This window comes from Leptonychotes weddellii, chromosome 8, assembly GCF_054177405.1.
Source record: "Leptonychotes weddellii isolate Sample4059 chromosome 8, ASM5417740v2, whole genome shotgun sequence".
Lineage (NCBI taxonomy): Eukaryota > Metazoa > Chordata > Mammalia > Carnivora > Phocidae > Leptonychotes > Leptonychotes weddellii.
In genome coordinates this window covers 84,631,448-84,648,475 of record NC_138376.1, presented here as the reverse complement: position 1 = coordinate 84,648,475, position 17,028 = coordinate 84,631,448, and the positions used below count along the sequence as shown (strand labels likewise).

At 34.3% G+C, this 17,028-nt stretch overlaps 1 protein-coding gene across 6 annotated transcripts in view; it reads left to right on the top strand.

Moving 5' to 3' along the window:
- The window catches only part of REV3L (REV3 like, DNA directed polymerase zeta catalytic subunit), a 182,132-nt gene that overhangs the window by 105,510 nt on the left and 59,594 nt on the right, over positions 1-17,028 (top strand). For 5 of the 6 annotated variants that reach the window (XR_014147898.1, XM_081828813.1, XM_081828812.1 and 2 more), the window contains 5 exons: positions 3,939-4,018; positions 5,324-5,449; positions 8,661-8,853; positions 10,125-10,239; positions 15,651-15,766. Coding sequence is in view for 5 of the 6 variants with exons in the window: in XM_081828813.1 (XP_081684939.1) it covers positions 3,939-4,018; positions 5,324-5,449; positions 8,661-8,853; positions 10,125-10,239; positions 15,651-15,766 (630 nt within the window). In the remaining variant the exon portion in view is untranslated. The remainder of the gene's footprint in view (positions 1-3,938; positions 4,019-5,323; positions 5,450-8,660; positions 8,854-10,124; positions 10,240-15,650; positions 15,767-17,028) is intronic. The other variant, XM_081828814.1, reaches the window with a different exon arrangement.

Below are 17,028 nucleotides of genomic sequence, written 5' to 3'. Positions count from 1 at the left end.
GCATTGAATGTATAGATTGCTCTAGGTAGCATAGGCATTTTCACAATATTTCTTCTTCCAATCCGTGAGCATGGAACGTTTTTCCATTTCTTTGTGTCTTCCTCAATTTCTTTCATGAGTATTCTATAGTTTTCTAAGTACAGATCCTTTGCCTCTGTGGTTAGGTTTATTCCTAGGTATCTTAGGTTTTGGGTTCAATTGTAAATGGGATCGACTCCTCAGTTTCTCTTTCTTTTGTCTCATTGTTAGTGTATACAAATGCAACTGGTTTCTGTTCATTGATTTTATATCCTGCCACTTTGCTGAATTCCTGTATGAATTCTAGCATTTTGGGGGTAGAGTCTTTGGGTTTTCCACATAGAGTATTATGTCATCTGCAAAGAGTGAGAATTTGATTTCTTCTTTGCAGATTCAGATGCCTTTTCTTTTTGTTGTCTGATTGCTGAGGCTAGGACTCTAGTACTGTGTTGAACAACAGTGGTGATAGTGGACATCCTGTCATGTTCTTGACCTTAGGGGAGAAGCTCTCAGTTTTTCCCCCATTGAGAATGATAATTTGCTCTTGACTTTTTGTATATGGCTTTTATGATATTGAGGTATGTTCCCTCTATCCCTACACAGTGAAAAGTTTTAATAAAGGATGCTGTACTTTGTCAAATGCTTTTTCTGCATCTATTGAGAGGATCATATGGTTCTTGTCCTTTTATTAATGTGTATTACATTGATTTATGGATGTATTACATTGATTGATTATGGATTGATTTATGGATTCCTTGCAGCCCAGGAATAGGTCCCACTTGGTCATGGTGAATAATCCTTTTAATGTACTGTTGGATCCTATTGGCTAGTATCTTGGTGAGAATTTTTGCATCCATGTTCATCAGGGATATATTGGTCTGTAATTCTTTTTGGTGGGGTCTTTGCCTGGTTTGGGGATCAAGGTAATGCTGGCCTCATAGAGTTTGGAAGTTTTCCTTCCATTTCTATTTTTTGAAACAGCTTCAGAAGAATAGGTATTAATTCTTCTTTAAGTGGTTGGTTGAATTCCCCTGAGAAGCCATCCAACCCTGGACTCTTGTTTGCCGGAAGATTTTGGATTACTGCTTCAGTTTCCTTGCTGGTAATGGGTCTGTTCAGGTTTTCTGTTTCTTCCTATTTCAGTTTTGGTAGTTTATACATCTCTAGGAATGCATCCATTTCTTCCAGATTGCCTAATTTGTTGGCATATCGTTCCTCATACTATGTTCTTAAAATTGTTTGTGTTTCTTTGGTGTTGGTTGTGATCTCTCCTCTTTCATTCATGATTTTATTTATTTGGGTCCTTTCTCTTTTCTTTTTGGTAAGTCTGGCCAGACCGCTCTTACTAATTCTTTCAAAGAACCAGCTTATCTAGTTTTGTTGATCTGCTCTACTGTTGTTTTGGTTTCTATTTCATTGATTTCTGCTCTAATCTTTATAAATTCTCTTCTCCTGCTGGATTTAGGCTTTATTTGCTGTTCTTTCTCCAGCTCCTTTAGGTGTAAGGTTACTAGGTTGTGTATTTGAGACCTTTCTTGTTTCTTGAGAAAGGCTTGTATTGCTATATACTTCCCTCTTAGGACCACCTTTGCTGCGTCCCAGAGGTTTTGAGCAGTTGTGTTTTCATTTTTATTTGTTTCCATGAATTTTTTTATAATTCTTCTTTAATTTCCTGGTTGACCCATTCATTCTTTAGTAGGATGCTCTTTTTAACCTCCATGTATTTGAGTTCTTTCCAAATTTCTTGTGATTGAGTTCAACTTTCAAAGCATTGAAATCCAAAAATATACAGGGAATGATCCCAATCTTTTGGTACCAGTTGAGACCTGAAAATCAGAGCTTTTTAAATGAAATTTTAACTCCACTAATGAGAATTTATTATTATTTTATCATGTCTTGTAAAGTCATCAATTATCACATGGAAACTTCTTTGTCTTCTGTGAAATCTACTTATATATGCTTCCATCTTATCTTCTTTTGCCTTCTGGGTGAAATATACGAGCCCTCTCAGAAACCTTCCTTTCTCTCAACTTGATTTTTCCCACTGGTTTTAACATACACCCAAGTCTCTCCCACCCTTTAAGATATAAAGAAAACCAAAAACCTGCCTTGACCTTACATCTGCAGCTTCTACTCTTTTTCTTCTTCAAAGCCAGATTTCTTAAAAGATTGCTATAATTTTTTTTAAGATTATTTATTTATTTATTTGACAGAGAAAGACACAGCGGGAGAGGGAACACAAGCAGTGGGAGTGGGAGAGGGAGAAGCAGGCTTCCCGCCAAGCAGGGAGCCCAATGCGGGACTTGATCCCAGGACCTTGGGATCATGACCTGAGCCGAAGGCAGGCGCTTAACGACTGAGCTACCCAGGCGCCCCAGAAGATTGCTATAATTTGACAACTCCATTTCTTTACCTCCTACTCATTTCTCAGCCCACTCAACATTCAGTTCTGACCCCATCATTCCACTATTATGGCTCTTGTAAAGACTTTCAATAAGTTTCATGTAGCTAAAGCCAGTGTATGTTTTTTTGGTGTTCCTTTCACATGCCCTCTTTAAACAGCCATTGTTCTATCGACCATTCCTTCCTTCATGGAGCTTCCTCCATGAAGCTTTCTTGGCTTTTCTCCTACTCCTGTGTTTCTGCCTGCTTGCTTTCCTTTGAAGCTTTACTCTATATTTTCTCTCTAAATGAATGAGTTCCTGCCCACAGGATTACTACAGATTAACTAACAAATTTAAATTTCCAGTTCAGAACTCTCTTAACCTCCAATCTAGATGTCTATTTGGCATTTCTACTTGAATGCTCAAAAGCACCACAAGGTCAATATTTTTCTTTTTGGGGTGGGGGGGAGAGGAGGAGAGAGAAACAGGCTCCATGCCCAGCACAGAACCCAGTGCAGGGCTTGATCTCACAACCCTGAGATCACGACCTGAGCCGAAATCAGCTCAGACATTCAACTGACTGAACCACCCTGGCGCCCCATAAGGTCAATGTTTTTAAAACTCAATTCATGATCTCACAGCACACATTTGCCACGAGTCACCCAGTGTACTCATACACACAAACATACATGCCCACACATAGAAGCCCCTGTGGTTCTCTTTTGGTTTTCCTTACTTCAGTGGGAATAGTACCACCATCTCTCTGTCACTGAGTTACACAAGTCAGAAACATGGGATTTATTTGTAACACCCACCTGATTCTCTTACTGCCCTTCCTCTGGTTCCCAGTCCATTACCAACCAAGTCCTGTCACTTTTTTGTTTCCTAAATTACCCACATCTCTCCATTGTTTTCTCTACCTCTACCACCACAACCTTAGGCCAAGCTATCATCATCTCACCTGGACGTCTATCCTAGCCTTCTTTCCACCCACAGTAATTTCCACTTCTTTTGCTTGGTAATCAGGGAAAATCCTTACTCTGTTCCTAGTTAATTCCTACTCTTTCTTCTGATTTTTAGCACAAAAAAGCCTTCCTGATTTCCCCGACTAGTAAAAATTCCCAATTATATTCCCTTTATCATACTTACCCCAGTTATAATTTCATTTTTCTATATGCATTTGATGAATATCTCATTTGCACTCTAGACCCTTTGAGGGAAGAGACTATTTTTTCCTCATAAATACTTGATGAATAAGTAAATAAATGAATTAAATGATTGCCTAGGATATGACAGGTATAAAACTCAATAATTAAAACAGAATTGTTTTTATTTAAAAATACAAAATTTTAAAGTTATTTTGGTGGGGATCAGAGGTTTGAATTAGTTTGATTTTCAAATTATGAAGTCTTTGGGGGGAATTAATAGGACAATAGGACAGTACTCACAAATGGTACTCAGGAGTTTGGAATAATAAAAATTAAAAAAAGCAGGTAATTTCGATGTACATGTTAAATATGACATTTCTTTCTACAGAACCAAAAACCCAGAAATTGAGTCATAAGAAAGGAAGTACTACTGACACTCTTAGAAGAGTACTCTTAACACAAGCAAAGGTAACTATGCTAAACATACTTAATGTTCAGTGGAAGATCCATTCTTACCTTAGATTTCAGTTAGATAATTGATAACTTTGTGTCTCAATTTTTTAAAATTTTATTATATATTTTTGCATCATTTTATTTACATATCTTTGAGACAACAAGAAATTGCCTAATTTTTTTTAGTTTTTTTTTTGTTGTTGTTGGGATCTAAAAGATTCTTATATGTAAATACAAATATTACAGAGAAAGTGAATATGATAGCCAAAATGTGGATTATGAGGATACAAATACATTAACTGATTACTGGCAAAATCAGAACAATCCAATGACAGCAAAGCTCAAGTAAGTGATTTTTGATCCCACCAAAAATATATCCTTTTTCTTGGTTTATTACTTTTTCATCAAATATAACATTGATTTTTTCAGTTCATTTTACTTAGTAGCAAAGGAAAAAGCAACATTATTTACTACTGAAACTAAAAAATTATAAATATCTTTATTCAAATACTAGAAATATATGATTATGTTAAAAAGGGTTTACATTGAACATGTATCCTTAGAAATAGGTGACAGGAATCACTTCCATATTGGCTACATTTCATTAATATTAACCACATAAAATATGTTTTAGCATTTCTATTTTAAAACTAAATACTTTTTAAAAACTTTCATTTTTAAATCAGTATTGTTGAATTACAGCTTATTTATATTAAAAAACAGGTACAAGTGTTTTGTGAACATAAATCAATACTTGGGGGGAAATGGTTAATGGATCTGGAAATCAGAAAAAAAGATTTTAAAAAAATAGATTCTGTTTTTTCTAAACCCATCAAGATGATCTATATTTTCATTCATCTTTCAGATACATGTTGTGCTAGGGTAAAATACAGACCCACAATTTCAAATCTTTTATAAACTTTAGCCAAACTAGTTGCAAATATATTGCCTGCTTATTTGCCATACTTCCAAGAAAGGTCAAGATAAATGTCCATGTGGTATAAATGTCAACTCTCCGACAAGACTTATTTTCATTATTTGGGGTTTGTAAACTAAAGATCAACATATGGTTTGCTTACAGATTATATCAGATATTTCTACATATACCCAGTTCTGATATCTTGAATTATTAGCATGAAAAGAATGTTAATAAAATACTTACTAGTTTCTTCTTGGGTCTGAAGAGATGGTACTAGTTTATTGTATTACTAAAAACATAAAGCAGATTATCTAAGTAGGAATAAGTGATCAAAAGAAAGAAAATGATTGCTTATTTATCTTTTTCTGGCTATGTGTTGTTTTTTTTTTTTTTTTTAATAGAATCAATTTGCAGCAGTAAATACCCCAAAGAAAGAAACTTCTCAGATTGATGGACCATCTTTAAACAATACTTATGGTTTCAAAGTCAGCATACAAAACTTACAGGAGGCAAAAGCTTTACATGAGGTAATAAAACTTCAACAGTAAGGATACATACACTATTTAACTCTCATGTTTCATTCTGTGGACAAGTATGGACATTTCTTACTGAGGGAGGAATACATTGAATTCTGTACCTGTTAATCTTCATTTTGTTATTAGTTTATATATTTATATAAAATAGAGAAACTTTTATTTTGGGGGGTTTTGTGGGGTTTTTTTTGTTTTTTTGTGGCTTTTTTGAGAAACTTAAAGTAGCCATCAGTTACTGAGACTGCGTTTTGGGTTTCACAATTTTCACAAATCTTATAGCTGAAATTTGGTTTATAGAGGCTACAATTAGAAAAGCTTTTATAACTATTCTGTATGTTATTCTGGGATTGTTATTAAGATGTTATATCGTAAATGAGATATTATGTTTTCTATTTGGTTGGTTCAGTGGATCAGTGCTTGCTAATTCATTTGTTACGATTCTGTTGTTCACATAATCTCTATAACCCAGTTACCTTCACAGCACAGAACATATGCCAAAGAGTAGGAAGCCATCTTGTAAAAATGTACATCAATCACAGGATGGACTAAAGAATATGTATGAATGGGTCACTGAAAATTTATCTGTATTTAAGAAAACACAACTCAGAGCATATATCTGACAGGCAGTAAGGCGGAAATTAGAGTATATTTTCATTGTTTATACCTGCGCTGGCCACCACTAGCAGTGTGGCTATTGAGAATTTAAAATTTGCCTTATCCATCTAGGAAGTGAACTCTAAATTTTATTTAATTTTACATAGTTTAGATTTAAAAGTGGATACTTGACTCCTTTATTAGAAAATTTTTAAGTATGTTTGGAACTTAGGTATTTAAAACTACTTTTTCAGTTGTAAATTTTATGATAATACAGACCAAGTATTTCCGTATAAAAGTTTAGCATCAGCATTGAAATGTGCTATAAATGTAAAATGCACACTGATTTTGAAGACTTAATAGGAACAAAGAATATAAAATATCCCATTACTAATTTTTTATATTGATTACATGTTGAAAGGGTGATATTTTAGATGTATTAAATGAAAACATTTTTAAATTAGCCTATTTTTACTTTTTTTTAATGTAACTACTAGAAAATTTAAAATTACATGTGACTTTCATGATATTTCTATTGAACAGTTTTTATGTCTTTGCCCTTAGAGCACAAAATTTGATTTTTTTTTTTGTATTTTTGTTTTCAAGTCAGTTCTGTCTTAAACTGTTCTAAGGACGAATGAGCATAGACTTAAGAGAAAAATTCAAATATTGTCCTCATTTTTACCTAAATTTAAACTAAGATTTGTGCTTTTTTAGAGATTGGAACATAGTCTAATTCCCTAATTATTTGAACATTGTTTCATTCAGCAGCATTTAGTTCCTCTTCATACCTACTTGGCCCTGTACTATATCCCCTGAAGCCTAGATAAATAAAGTAATAAACTCAGAAATACATACCTTATGAAGTACACACCCAAAATTAGAAAAAAAAAAAGGCTGTGATAAAAATATTAAAGCAAATTTGATAGACCTTAGCAAAGGCTTGTTACATTTTATTATCCTTTATTATTTGAAGGATTATTCTCCTTATGCTCTTATTTTATTTCTACATAACCCCATTGCAGAATCATGCACCCTCTTGAAGTTAAATCACTTGGAAGGTCTGGTAGGTTGCACAGCTTCTTGGCTATGCAGGCCTTCATCTCAATATATACTCCAAACTGCCACCTGGTGGTCACATTGGGAATGAGCCAAAAAAAATCTGCACTATGTATGCTGTTCCTTTTTCTGGGGAATTGTGCCCATAGCATTTTTTCCTCTCTGTCCCATTATGCTGTGCTAATTTCTCTTTCTTCTGCATATAAATACTCAGTGCAGAAGAGAAGGATTATAATCCTCAACCCCCTTTGTCACCCACCTCTTTCTTAGTCACAGTCAGTAAATCTCTCCCCCATTTCTTCATTTCATGTTTGCTTAAAAAAATGCCCCTAAGATCAGTAGTGCATTTTATATCAAGGAATAGAAAGGCAAAATTTGAATGTGCAGTTCGGCCTACTAAATAAACAGATCAATTTCCACAAATCTTTTGACCTGAAATTGTCTTCAGTCTTCTTTCTAGTCTGTCCACTTGTTCATCCTTTTCTAACTAAACTGGTTTTTTTGGTTTGGTTTTGTTTGAGTTTAGAGAGAGGTTTTCCAGTTTACATTTTTTTATTTTACCAAATTAATATGTGATTATTGTTAAAAAAAAATTAAACCTAAAGAGCATACATTTAAAAGTAGAAATGCTTTCCCTTAGCTCCCCATTTTACTTACTTTGATGTTTTTAATATTTAGAAACAGTACATATTCAAGGAAAGTGGTAGATTTGTGGATATTTATTTTATTCTTATGCTTTATATATGTACAATTAATGTTCTTTACATTTTAGAAAGTACTTAATTATAAATTTACTAATGAATGCATGCAGTATTACATGTATATGGTAATCATGAATCCAACCTGTGTTTTATTTTTTTTACCCAGAGTTTCTACTTACTTTGTCTTGGTTTTTAAAAAGAGAACTAAGGATTATAGTTCAGAGTTTTTATTAGTGTATAAGTGTAAAAAGCAAAATACTTTTTTTTGCATGTATGTTAAAGAGAAAATGTACATGGGCAAAAATCTAGCTGTTGTGTTGTTGATGCCATATAATTATATTTTTTCAGGAAAAACTATAATTAAAAACTTGCCTAGTACATACAGAAGTAAATTGTAGTAGTAGAGAATTCATAGTTTCAAAATGAAATACATCTTTCTTTTTAGTTTAAACTATAGGTGAAACCATAGTTAACCGGGTAGAAAGTAAAAAGTAACAGACTCTCACTCGAATGTACAACCGCTTGGACTAGTCAGTCATTCTGTTTCTCAACATTTGAGAAACTTGAGAGGCACTGCATGTATTTTAGAGAAATTATTTTAAGTATATATTGTCACTGAGAAATTATAGCACAAGCAGTTTTTCTAAAATAAAAACATGAATTGATTCAATCTAATCTTGGAAGTAAAAATCTTTAGTTTTAATCTGCAGATTATTAAATTGACGATTGTGTCCTTTATGGCCATTTTTTTCCATAATTTTACACATAGTTCCTTGGAGTCTTAGTGAAACATTTCTTTCAACATGTCTCAAAAAGTTGTCTAAAATCATCATTTTTATTTCCTTTTATAGATACAAAATCTTACCCTGATCAGTGTGGAATTACATGCTCGAACTAGACGAGACTTAGAACCAGATCCTGAATTTGACCCAATCTGTGCTCTGTTTTACTGCATTTCATCTGACACTCCACTACCAGATACAGACAAAACAGAACTCACAGGTGTAATAGTGATTGATAAAGACAAGACAATCTCCAGCCAAGGTATTGTTCATTTTTATTAATTTTGTACCTACCCACCCTAGGATGAACCTTTTAATGGGGCAGTTTCCATGCTGGAGATCTAAACCAAGCAAGTATCGGGAACTCCTTTTTAAAATGTGTGCTGAAGTAAGAGTAGGAAGTATTGTGTATAGCTTTGTCCTGGATTCATTATTCTTACTTGAATTATTGTCCAAAGTCAGAAGCACTTCATAGAAAGCTATTAATAAAATTTCCAATTAACATTTCTAATTTGTTCTGAATACTATTTTATAAAATATTAATTGATAATACTGAATTAAAATTATTATCTCTAGGTTGGGTGGACAACCTTAGGTATGCATTGCTGGTATTTTGCTGCTAATAGAGAGTTTTTCTTTGCTTTAAAGAAGTTACTGGTATGAGTTAATGGATTGTAAGAGACTTTTAAGATACATTCCAATTTTATTTATATCTCTTTCTAAATATACACATTTTTGGTTTAGACATTCTTCACAGAGTATACCACATAATAAGTGTTCTGCAGTTGAATAGTAATATGTGAATTCAGTCAACTGAGGAGGAAGTCTTAGCACAGAATGAAACCATATAGGAATTTGCAGTTTAATCAGTGGTGTGCTTGAGCTGGCTTATACCAGTTCACAAGCCAATTGTTAAATTTTTGTGAATTTTCTGAACTAGTTGATGTCATATTGGTAGTTTGAAATCAGCCATGGTGAGGAGTCTTTACATTATGGAAATAAGCACTGCAAATCAGGGCTTTTTTTTTTTTTTTCCTTGAGAAGTAGTTGTAAACATTATTTTTTTTTTAATAAAATGTTTTCTGAGTTCTAAACCAATATTTCCAAAAAGTGTTGGCGTGCAATCTGTTCATAATTATAGGACTATGTGGTACATACTCTTTTGTAATACATAAGTTCCTTAAAAATCAACATACCGCTGATTAAAATACTCTCTACTAAGCAAAGTTCTTTCCATAGGAAGAGTAAAGACAGAAGCAAAATAATAAAATTTCTTCTTGGGTGACACGTTATTACTTGAGGAATTTGGTGAATGTAGACTTTTCAGGAAAATAATTGAAAAAATGAAATTTGAATTTTCACTTGCATATTAAACTAGAAAACCTTTAAGAAAGTTTTCAAGAAATTGAGTTAATTATTTACTTTGGGGAACACTGTTAATTTGAAGTATTTTGGTAGCATAATTTCACTCAAAAGTAAGGGATTATATTACTTACACAGTTACATGTAATAAACATTTTGCTTGTTTCTTAGATATCAGGTATCAGACCCCACCATTACTGATTAGATCTGGAATTACAGGACTAGAAGTTACCTATGCACCCGATGAAAAGGCACTTTTTCAAGAAATTGCAGATATAATAAAGAGGTATTGCTTTGTATTTTCTGATTTTTCTGGTTTTTGTTCAGAGTCCTTTCTTGCTATTGATTAACATGGGCGAAGATAGGAAAAAGGAAGAGAATCCCTTCCTATGGCCCTTAAAAGTTATCCTTGGAAAGATTTTGCCCTCACCTCCCACAACCGTTTCCATTTCCAGCAGATTAGGGATGCCAAAAGAATATTCTATTCTCAAGATTGAAGGGTCAGTGAAAGAAATATTGGCTTAGCCTCTAACTTTCCCAGTTGGATTTTTAGCATGATTTTTCTATGGTGGTGAAATAATGGGTACTAAATTTAAATTGTATTATTCATTAAATAGGCTTCTACCTTGGGAGCCAGCCATCATTTCAGTACTTTTTTTTTTTCTTAAATGTTTTCTGAGGTCTAAACCAAGTTTCCAAAAAGCTTTGGCATGCAATCTGTTCATAAATATAGGATTATGTGATACATACTCATTTGTAATACATGGTTCCTTAAAAATCTCTTTTGATCATTTGATAGTTGGCCTGGATGGTTGATAGTAAAATCTTGTCAAGATTTATGAAAAGGATTTTTTAAAACAGAAGTATTTTAATTTAAAAATAAAGTAATTAAATCTTTTGCATTTTCTCGAGACTGTAACTTTTGATAGCTATGGACCCTCTTATTAAATGGTTCACTTTTCTGTAATGTCCTTTATATGTTATTCTAAACAATCCCCTAAAAGATTATTTCATTCTTTCAGCCCATTTGTTGAGTACCTACTCAACATAGGCTTTAAGAGGATAAACTTTGGAGTCAGTTAGCTCTGTAATTTTTTTTTTAAGAACATGGCTTTTATTGTATGCTTCTATATCTATATTTTAAACATGTATATCTTAATGAATGGAAGATGTTACTTGAAGGACAGGGTTTTAATTTTTATTTTGTATTCCAGTTAATTAACATACAGTGTTATATTAGTTTCAGGTGTACCATATAGTGATTCAACACTTCCATACAGCACCTGGTGCTCATTACAGCAAGTGCACCCCTTAATCCCCATCATCTGTTTCGCCCATCCCCTCATCTACCTCCCTTCTGGTAACCATCAGTTTGTTCTCTATAGCTAAGAATCTATTTCTTGGTTTGTCTGTCTGTCTCTCTCACCCCCCCCACCACCCGCTGCCCCTTTTCTTGTTTGTTTTGTTTCTTAAAGTCCACATATGAGTGAAATCATATTGTATTTGTCTGTCTCTGAATAATTTATTTCACTTAGCATAATACTCTAGCTCCATCCATGTTGTTGCATCTGTATTTTTGTCTTGAGCAAGTACTTATCTCTCTAAGCTTTAGTTTCCTCATTTGTAAAATGGGTAATAGGTAGGAGAGTTAAATGAGGGACACCTGGGTGGCTCATTCGGTTAAGTGGCCGACTCTTGATTTCAGCTCAAGTCATGATTTCAGCTCAGGTCATGATCTCAGGGTTGTGAGATTGAGCCCTGCATTGGGCTCTGCACTGGGTGGGCGTGGAGCCTACTTAAGATCTCTCTCTCCCTCTCGCTCCGCCCCCCCCCAAAAAAAAGGTAGAAGAAGGAAGTTAAATGAGATAATGTACATAAAACTCTTAGCCTGGTCAATACATAAATGTTTACTCTGTGTAAGGTATAGTGCTAGGTGCTAAATATAAAAATGAATAAAATATAAATGCATACTTTCAGAGTTTTGCTGTCTTTATTTTTCTATTCTTAATATTTACCACCTCAGATGGCAAACAAAAAGTAGTATGAAGTGGTATTTAAAAAGTTAAACCAAATCCATTGTCTTGTCATTCTTCTCTTTCTATATTTCCTTGAACTATTTAATAATATTACATTTTTCCCAGCCTCCCTAACTTAAATATAAGCTTTGATTTCTCCCTTTCTCTCTTCCCTCCATCCATATATTACATTTTATCCATTTAACCTCAGAATTATGTTTCAAGATCATTGCTTTCCCCCAGCCCTGACCCATTGCCACTGCCCTTAGTTAGAACCCCCATCTCTCTTGTGTCCAGATGTTAATGGGTTATTTAAAATTTTAGTTGTGAAGCAGGTTTTTTCTGCCTAAGCAAATAAATTGTTTTCATATTTCTGCTGCTTATGTTTTCTCCAGTTTTGTTTTTTCCTTCACCACTAATCCCCTCTACCCAACCTTGTTTTTTCCATAACTTTTAGAAACCAAATAAATTAGATATAACTCACCAGAATTGAAGAACAAGTCACAAAGATTTTGTTATTGTCACCAAATGTTTTCACAGAAGAAATGAAATCCTTGGGATTTTGAACTTGAGACATGGTTTAACAGCTTTAACAGTTTCTTAAGACAAAATGGCCTGTAGGTCAAAAAATAAATATACATAATAAATCTGAAAAATATTAAAAACAACTACCCCATTCTTCGAAAGGAATAAAATCTATTTAATCAATTAAAAGCACAGAATAACTTTTTTTTTTTTTCCAGCAGTCATCTCCGAGCAGTAGCAATTTATAAAAGACAACTTTTTAAAAATAAATATATTTTCGGGATGCCTGGATGGCTCAGTCATTAAGCGTCTGCCTTCGGCTCAGGTCATGGTCCCAGGGTCCTGGGATCGAGCCCTGCATCCGGCTCCTGCTCGGTGGGAAGCCTGCTTCTCCCTCTCCCTCTGCCTGCCGCTGCCCCTGCTCGTGCATGCACACGCTCGCTCGCTCTCTCACAGATAAATAAATAAAATATTTTAAAAAATAAAAATAAATACATTTTCAAAACATCAAGAAGTAAGTGTACTTAACCAACTCTATTATAGTCAGGTGCCACAAAACAGCAAGTAGCTGACTGGAATAATAATTCTTGCAGTAATAAGGTGTTTTATGAATCAGAAATTCAGATGAAGAAATCAGAAGAACTGTCTTAATAAGACTTATCAAAGAAGGGCTCTGTAATCATCTGGCATCCTCTTCATGTACCTGTGCTTAGAAATGTATGAAGTAGGAACTCCAGCAATCTTCCACATTCTTCTCTGAAAATCAAGGCCAACTGTGGCCGCATTGTAATGCCTATTCTGAGTTATTCTTCGTACTAAAGCAGTCAGCTGCACCAGTTCTTTCCTAAGTGTATGGGAATCCTTCAAATCTCCTATTCCTGCTAATCCCTAGAACCACTTGATATGATATTTCTGCCCCAGTTTCTCAAATATAGACAGTACATAGTTTTTGGGGAGATGCACTTGTCATTCAGATAACTGCCCTGAAAAGAGTTTAACATTGGGGTGCCTGAGTGGCTCAGTCATTAAGTGTCTGCCTTCAGCTTGGGTCATGTTTCCAGGGTCCTGGGATCGAGCCCCACATCGGGCTTCCTGCTCAGCGGGAGGCCTGCTTCCCCCTCTCACACTCCCCCTGCCTGTGTTCCCTCTCTCACAGTCTCTCTTTCTGTCAAGTAAATAAATAAAATCTTTTAAAAAAAAGAGAGAGTTTAACCTTAATGGAAGAATTGATGAAACTGCTATCAACAAAGATATATTAACATATTAGATGTTATGTTAGAAGACTAATGAGCAGGAAGAGTGTTGGGAGACCTCTCTTTTCTTGAGTGCTCTAGGATCTTTCCAGACTTTTGTTTTGTATTAGTCTACCTTTTTAGCCTCTGATCTCTGAGACTAAGTATTTGCCTCATTGTTGTATATTGCCTTGTTTTCTTTTGCTTCCCCATGCTCCTGTCTTACCCCTGGTCTTTGTTCTAGAATTACCAGCCATGTGGCACTTTCTACCAAGAAAACACTTTTTTATAGGTTGGTGAAAAGATCCATTTGGCTGTTCTATTAAATTAATCAATAAGTGATCATTAAATTAAGTGGTTTTCTCAGAAATTTCAACCTATTTGTATAGAGAAAAACACATGGATAATATATACATTATCTTTTTATCCTGGCAAGTTTGAGGACTACTCTGTGGTCCATGGTATAATTGTGGATCACAGCAGATTACCAGATGTTGAAATTTATATTATAGAATGTATTTTGATAGGGCCCTTAAGGAATAGAGATCATAAAAAGAATGCTGTTGCAAACATTTGAACCTAGTTCTTTTGACATCACCATTTAAACCCTTCAGGATTAAAAGTAAGGAGACTTGTGACATTCTTATTTATGTTGACTGAAAACGAAAGCCATTCAACCCCATCATTTTAAGAAAGCAGCTATGGAAGTATGATAAAATATTAGCAAACTGGTTTTAAAAATAGATCTTGTGATCTGCTTATGATCCGTTGTTAGACCACAGACTTGCAGAGTAGCCATATATAGCTTACATCAGTAAATTAGTATAATCCTATGCTACAGACTTTGGATGATACTTCAAGTGTTAAATGACACAATCTGGACAAGCTGCACAGCCCACAGTAGCAATTACAACCAGTGATATAAAGCCTAACTTTATAAGTTTTTGTTATCTTTCACTCTGCTCTTTGGCTTTTATAAATAAGACAGAGTAATTTGGAGCTTCTAATTTGGAGCATCATTGTAGTTTTTGCTCTCAAAGTTTTTGTCGTCAAATTGTGATGATAATTTTCTCTCTTCCTTATACAGTTTTCCCACTGAGGTAAATCTTCAGGTTTATTTTCCCTTATACTATTACCAAACATTTTTCTGTGGTGGTCACCATGAAAGTACTAAGAGGAGCCACAAAGAGGCTATTTCTGAGTTGAATGCACGTTGTCAGTTCAGTATTACCAGTGCAAATGTGTGACTGCAATGAGCATGTTTTTCTCCTAGTTTCTAATGCTTAGCTTCCCCACATTAACTTCACCCCTGTTAATATTTCATTGTTCCATTAAACTGAGTCACCTTCTCTTAAGTTTAGAGGACAAGCTTGTCATTACTAAGGCCTTACTTCACATGAGGACCAAATCATTACTAAAATTAAGTGGGAAAAGGAAGACATTTTCATTTTCTTTCTCAACATTAAAACCGCGTAAGACAGTATAGATTAGTGAGAAGTGGCAACAAAATGATCTGGGGGCGATTTTTTCAAAACAGTATCCACACATGCCCTCACACATCACCCTGCCCCTACCCACATGATAGTCTCAATCATATGGTCACTCTAATACTTCAGTGGTAATGCCTCTCTCCCACCCCGGGTTTTTTTTCTTGCACCCCAGCTTCTATCAGCTTCTTTCCTAAATTATATCAAATAAATAGTCTTAGTAAAAACTATGATCACTTTACAAAAGTAGCTTCAAATTAGGAACTCTAATCGCCCTATTCCTTCCTATATAGAAATTCCATAGGTACCACTATATCATCTCTTCTCCATCTGAGAGACATAATAGATTTTTTTTTGTACTTTGTATCATGAAGAAACCATTCTTTTGATTAAAGGTTCAAATGTGTGGTCCTTGTTTAATTTTTTCATTCCTTTTAGGTATGATCCTGATATTCTGCTGGGATATGAGATTCAGATGCATTCCTGGGGTTACCTCTTACAAAGGGCTGCTGCCTTAAGTGTTGACTTATGTCAGATGATCTCTCGGGTGCCAGGTATGAAGCATTGTGAATATTTTATGGTTCGACAACAGAGCAAATTACAAAGTAAATAAAGACAAGATGTTTAAAAAGTACCTATTGTTCTAATTTTTAATACTAAATTCTGTAAGTTCTAGATATATCGTAACTCTATTATGGACAAATTCAAAAATTAAGAAAAGTAAAAAAAAAAAAATACCCCCATCTCACTGCTATATAGGCAGTTGTTTTTTTTCTTTCAGTCATTTTGCATATGTCTATCTAAGTCTCTTTTTATATAGTTTTAATCATACATATATCCCTTTTTTTTTGTTATGCTTCCTTCATCTTGCATCTTATAAGTATTTTTCTATGTTATGAGATAGTCTTCTTCATAATCATTATGGAACACATAACATTTCTTTGGTTGATGTACCATAATTTTATTTTGTCTGGTTCTATGTTTTATCCTTTTGGTTATAAGGAAGGAGAAGATGGTAGAGGAACACTAACTATTGATTTTTATTAAGGTATCAGGCTAAAAACTTGCATGAATTTTGAAGGCTGTTTCCCACAAGTGTGATTCTGTTTGAAGGAGGGGAGCAATAATAAGTTTATAAAGCACTTTTCAGAATTATGTTTTTCTTAATAACTACAAAATTTTTAATAACTTGGTTTTAAAGTCACAAGTCTGACTAGGACAAAAGAGCATGTATTTTGGGTATATTGGTGAAAACTAACCAAGAGAACTCCTGGGAGAGGTTATGACTTCAATACAATGTCTTAAGTGTTAGTAACTTTAAAAGGAAAGACTGAAGCTAGAAGATTCAAGAACAGTAAGTATTTTGATCTTTGCAAAAAGCTTGGAATAAAAGGCAAAGATAGTTCTTCACTGCACAAATTTTTCATAGCTTCTGTGTCCCTTGAGTGCTAGGAATAGTGGTATATCTCAATTTTTTTAACATTTCATTTGGGATAGGTTTTTGAATATTCAGGAGCAGCAACATGAGTGTTCAGGCTACTCATTAATTATTTTAATTAGCTGTAACAGGTAAGGTATATGACTTCAGATCAGAAAAGTGAATGAGGGGCACCTGGGTGGCTCAGTTGGTTAAGCGGCGGACTCTTGATTTCTGCTCAGGTTATGAACTCGGGGTCCTGAGATCAAGCCCCACGTGAGACTCCTTGCTCAGTAGGGAGTCTGCTTGAGGATTCTCTCTCCCTCTCGTCTACCTCTCCCCCCACTCGCGCGTGCACTCTAAGATAAGTTTTTTTTTTTTAAGATTTTTATTTATTTA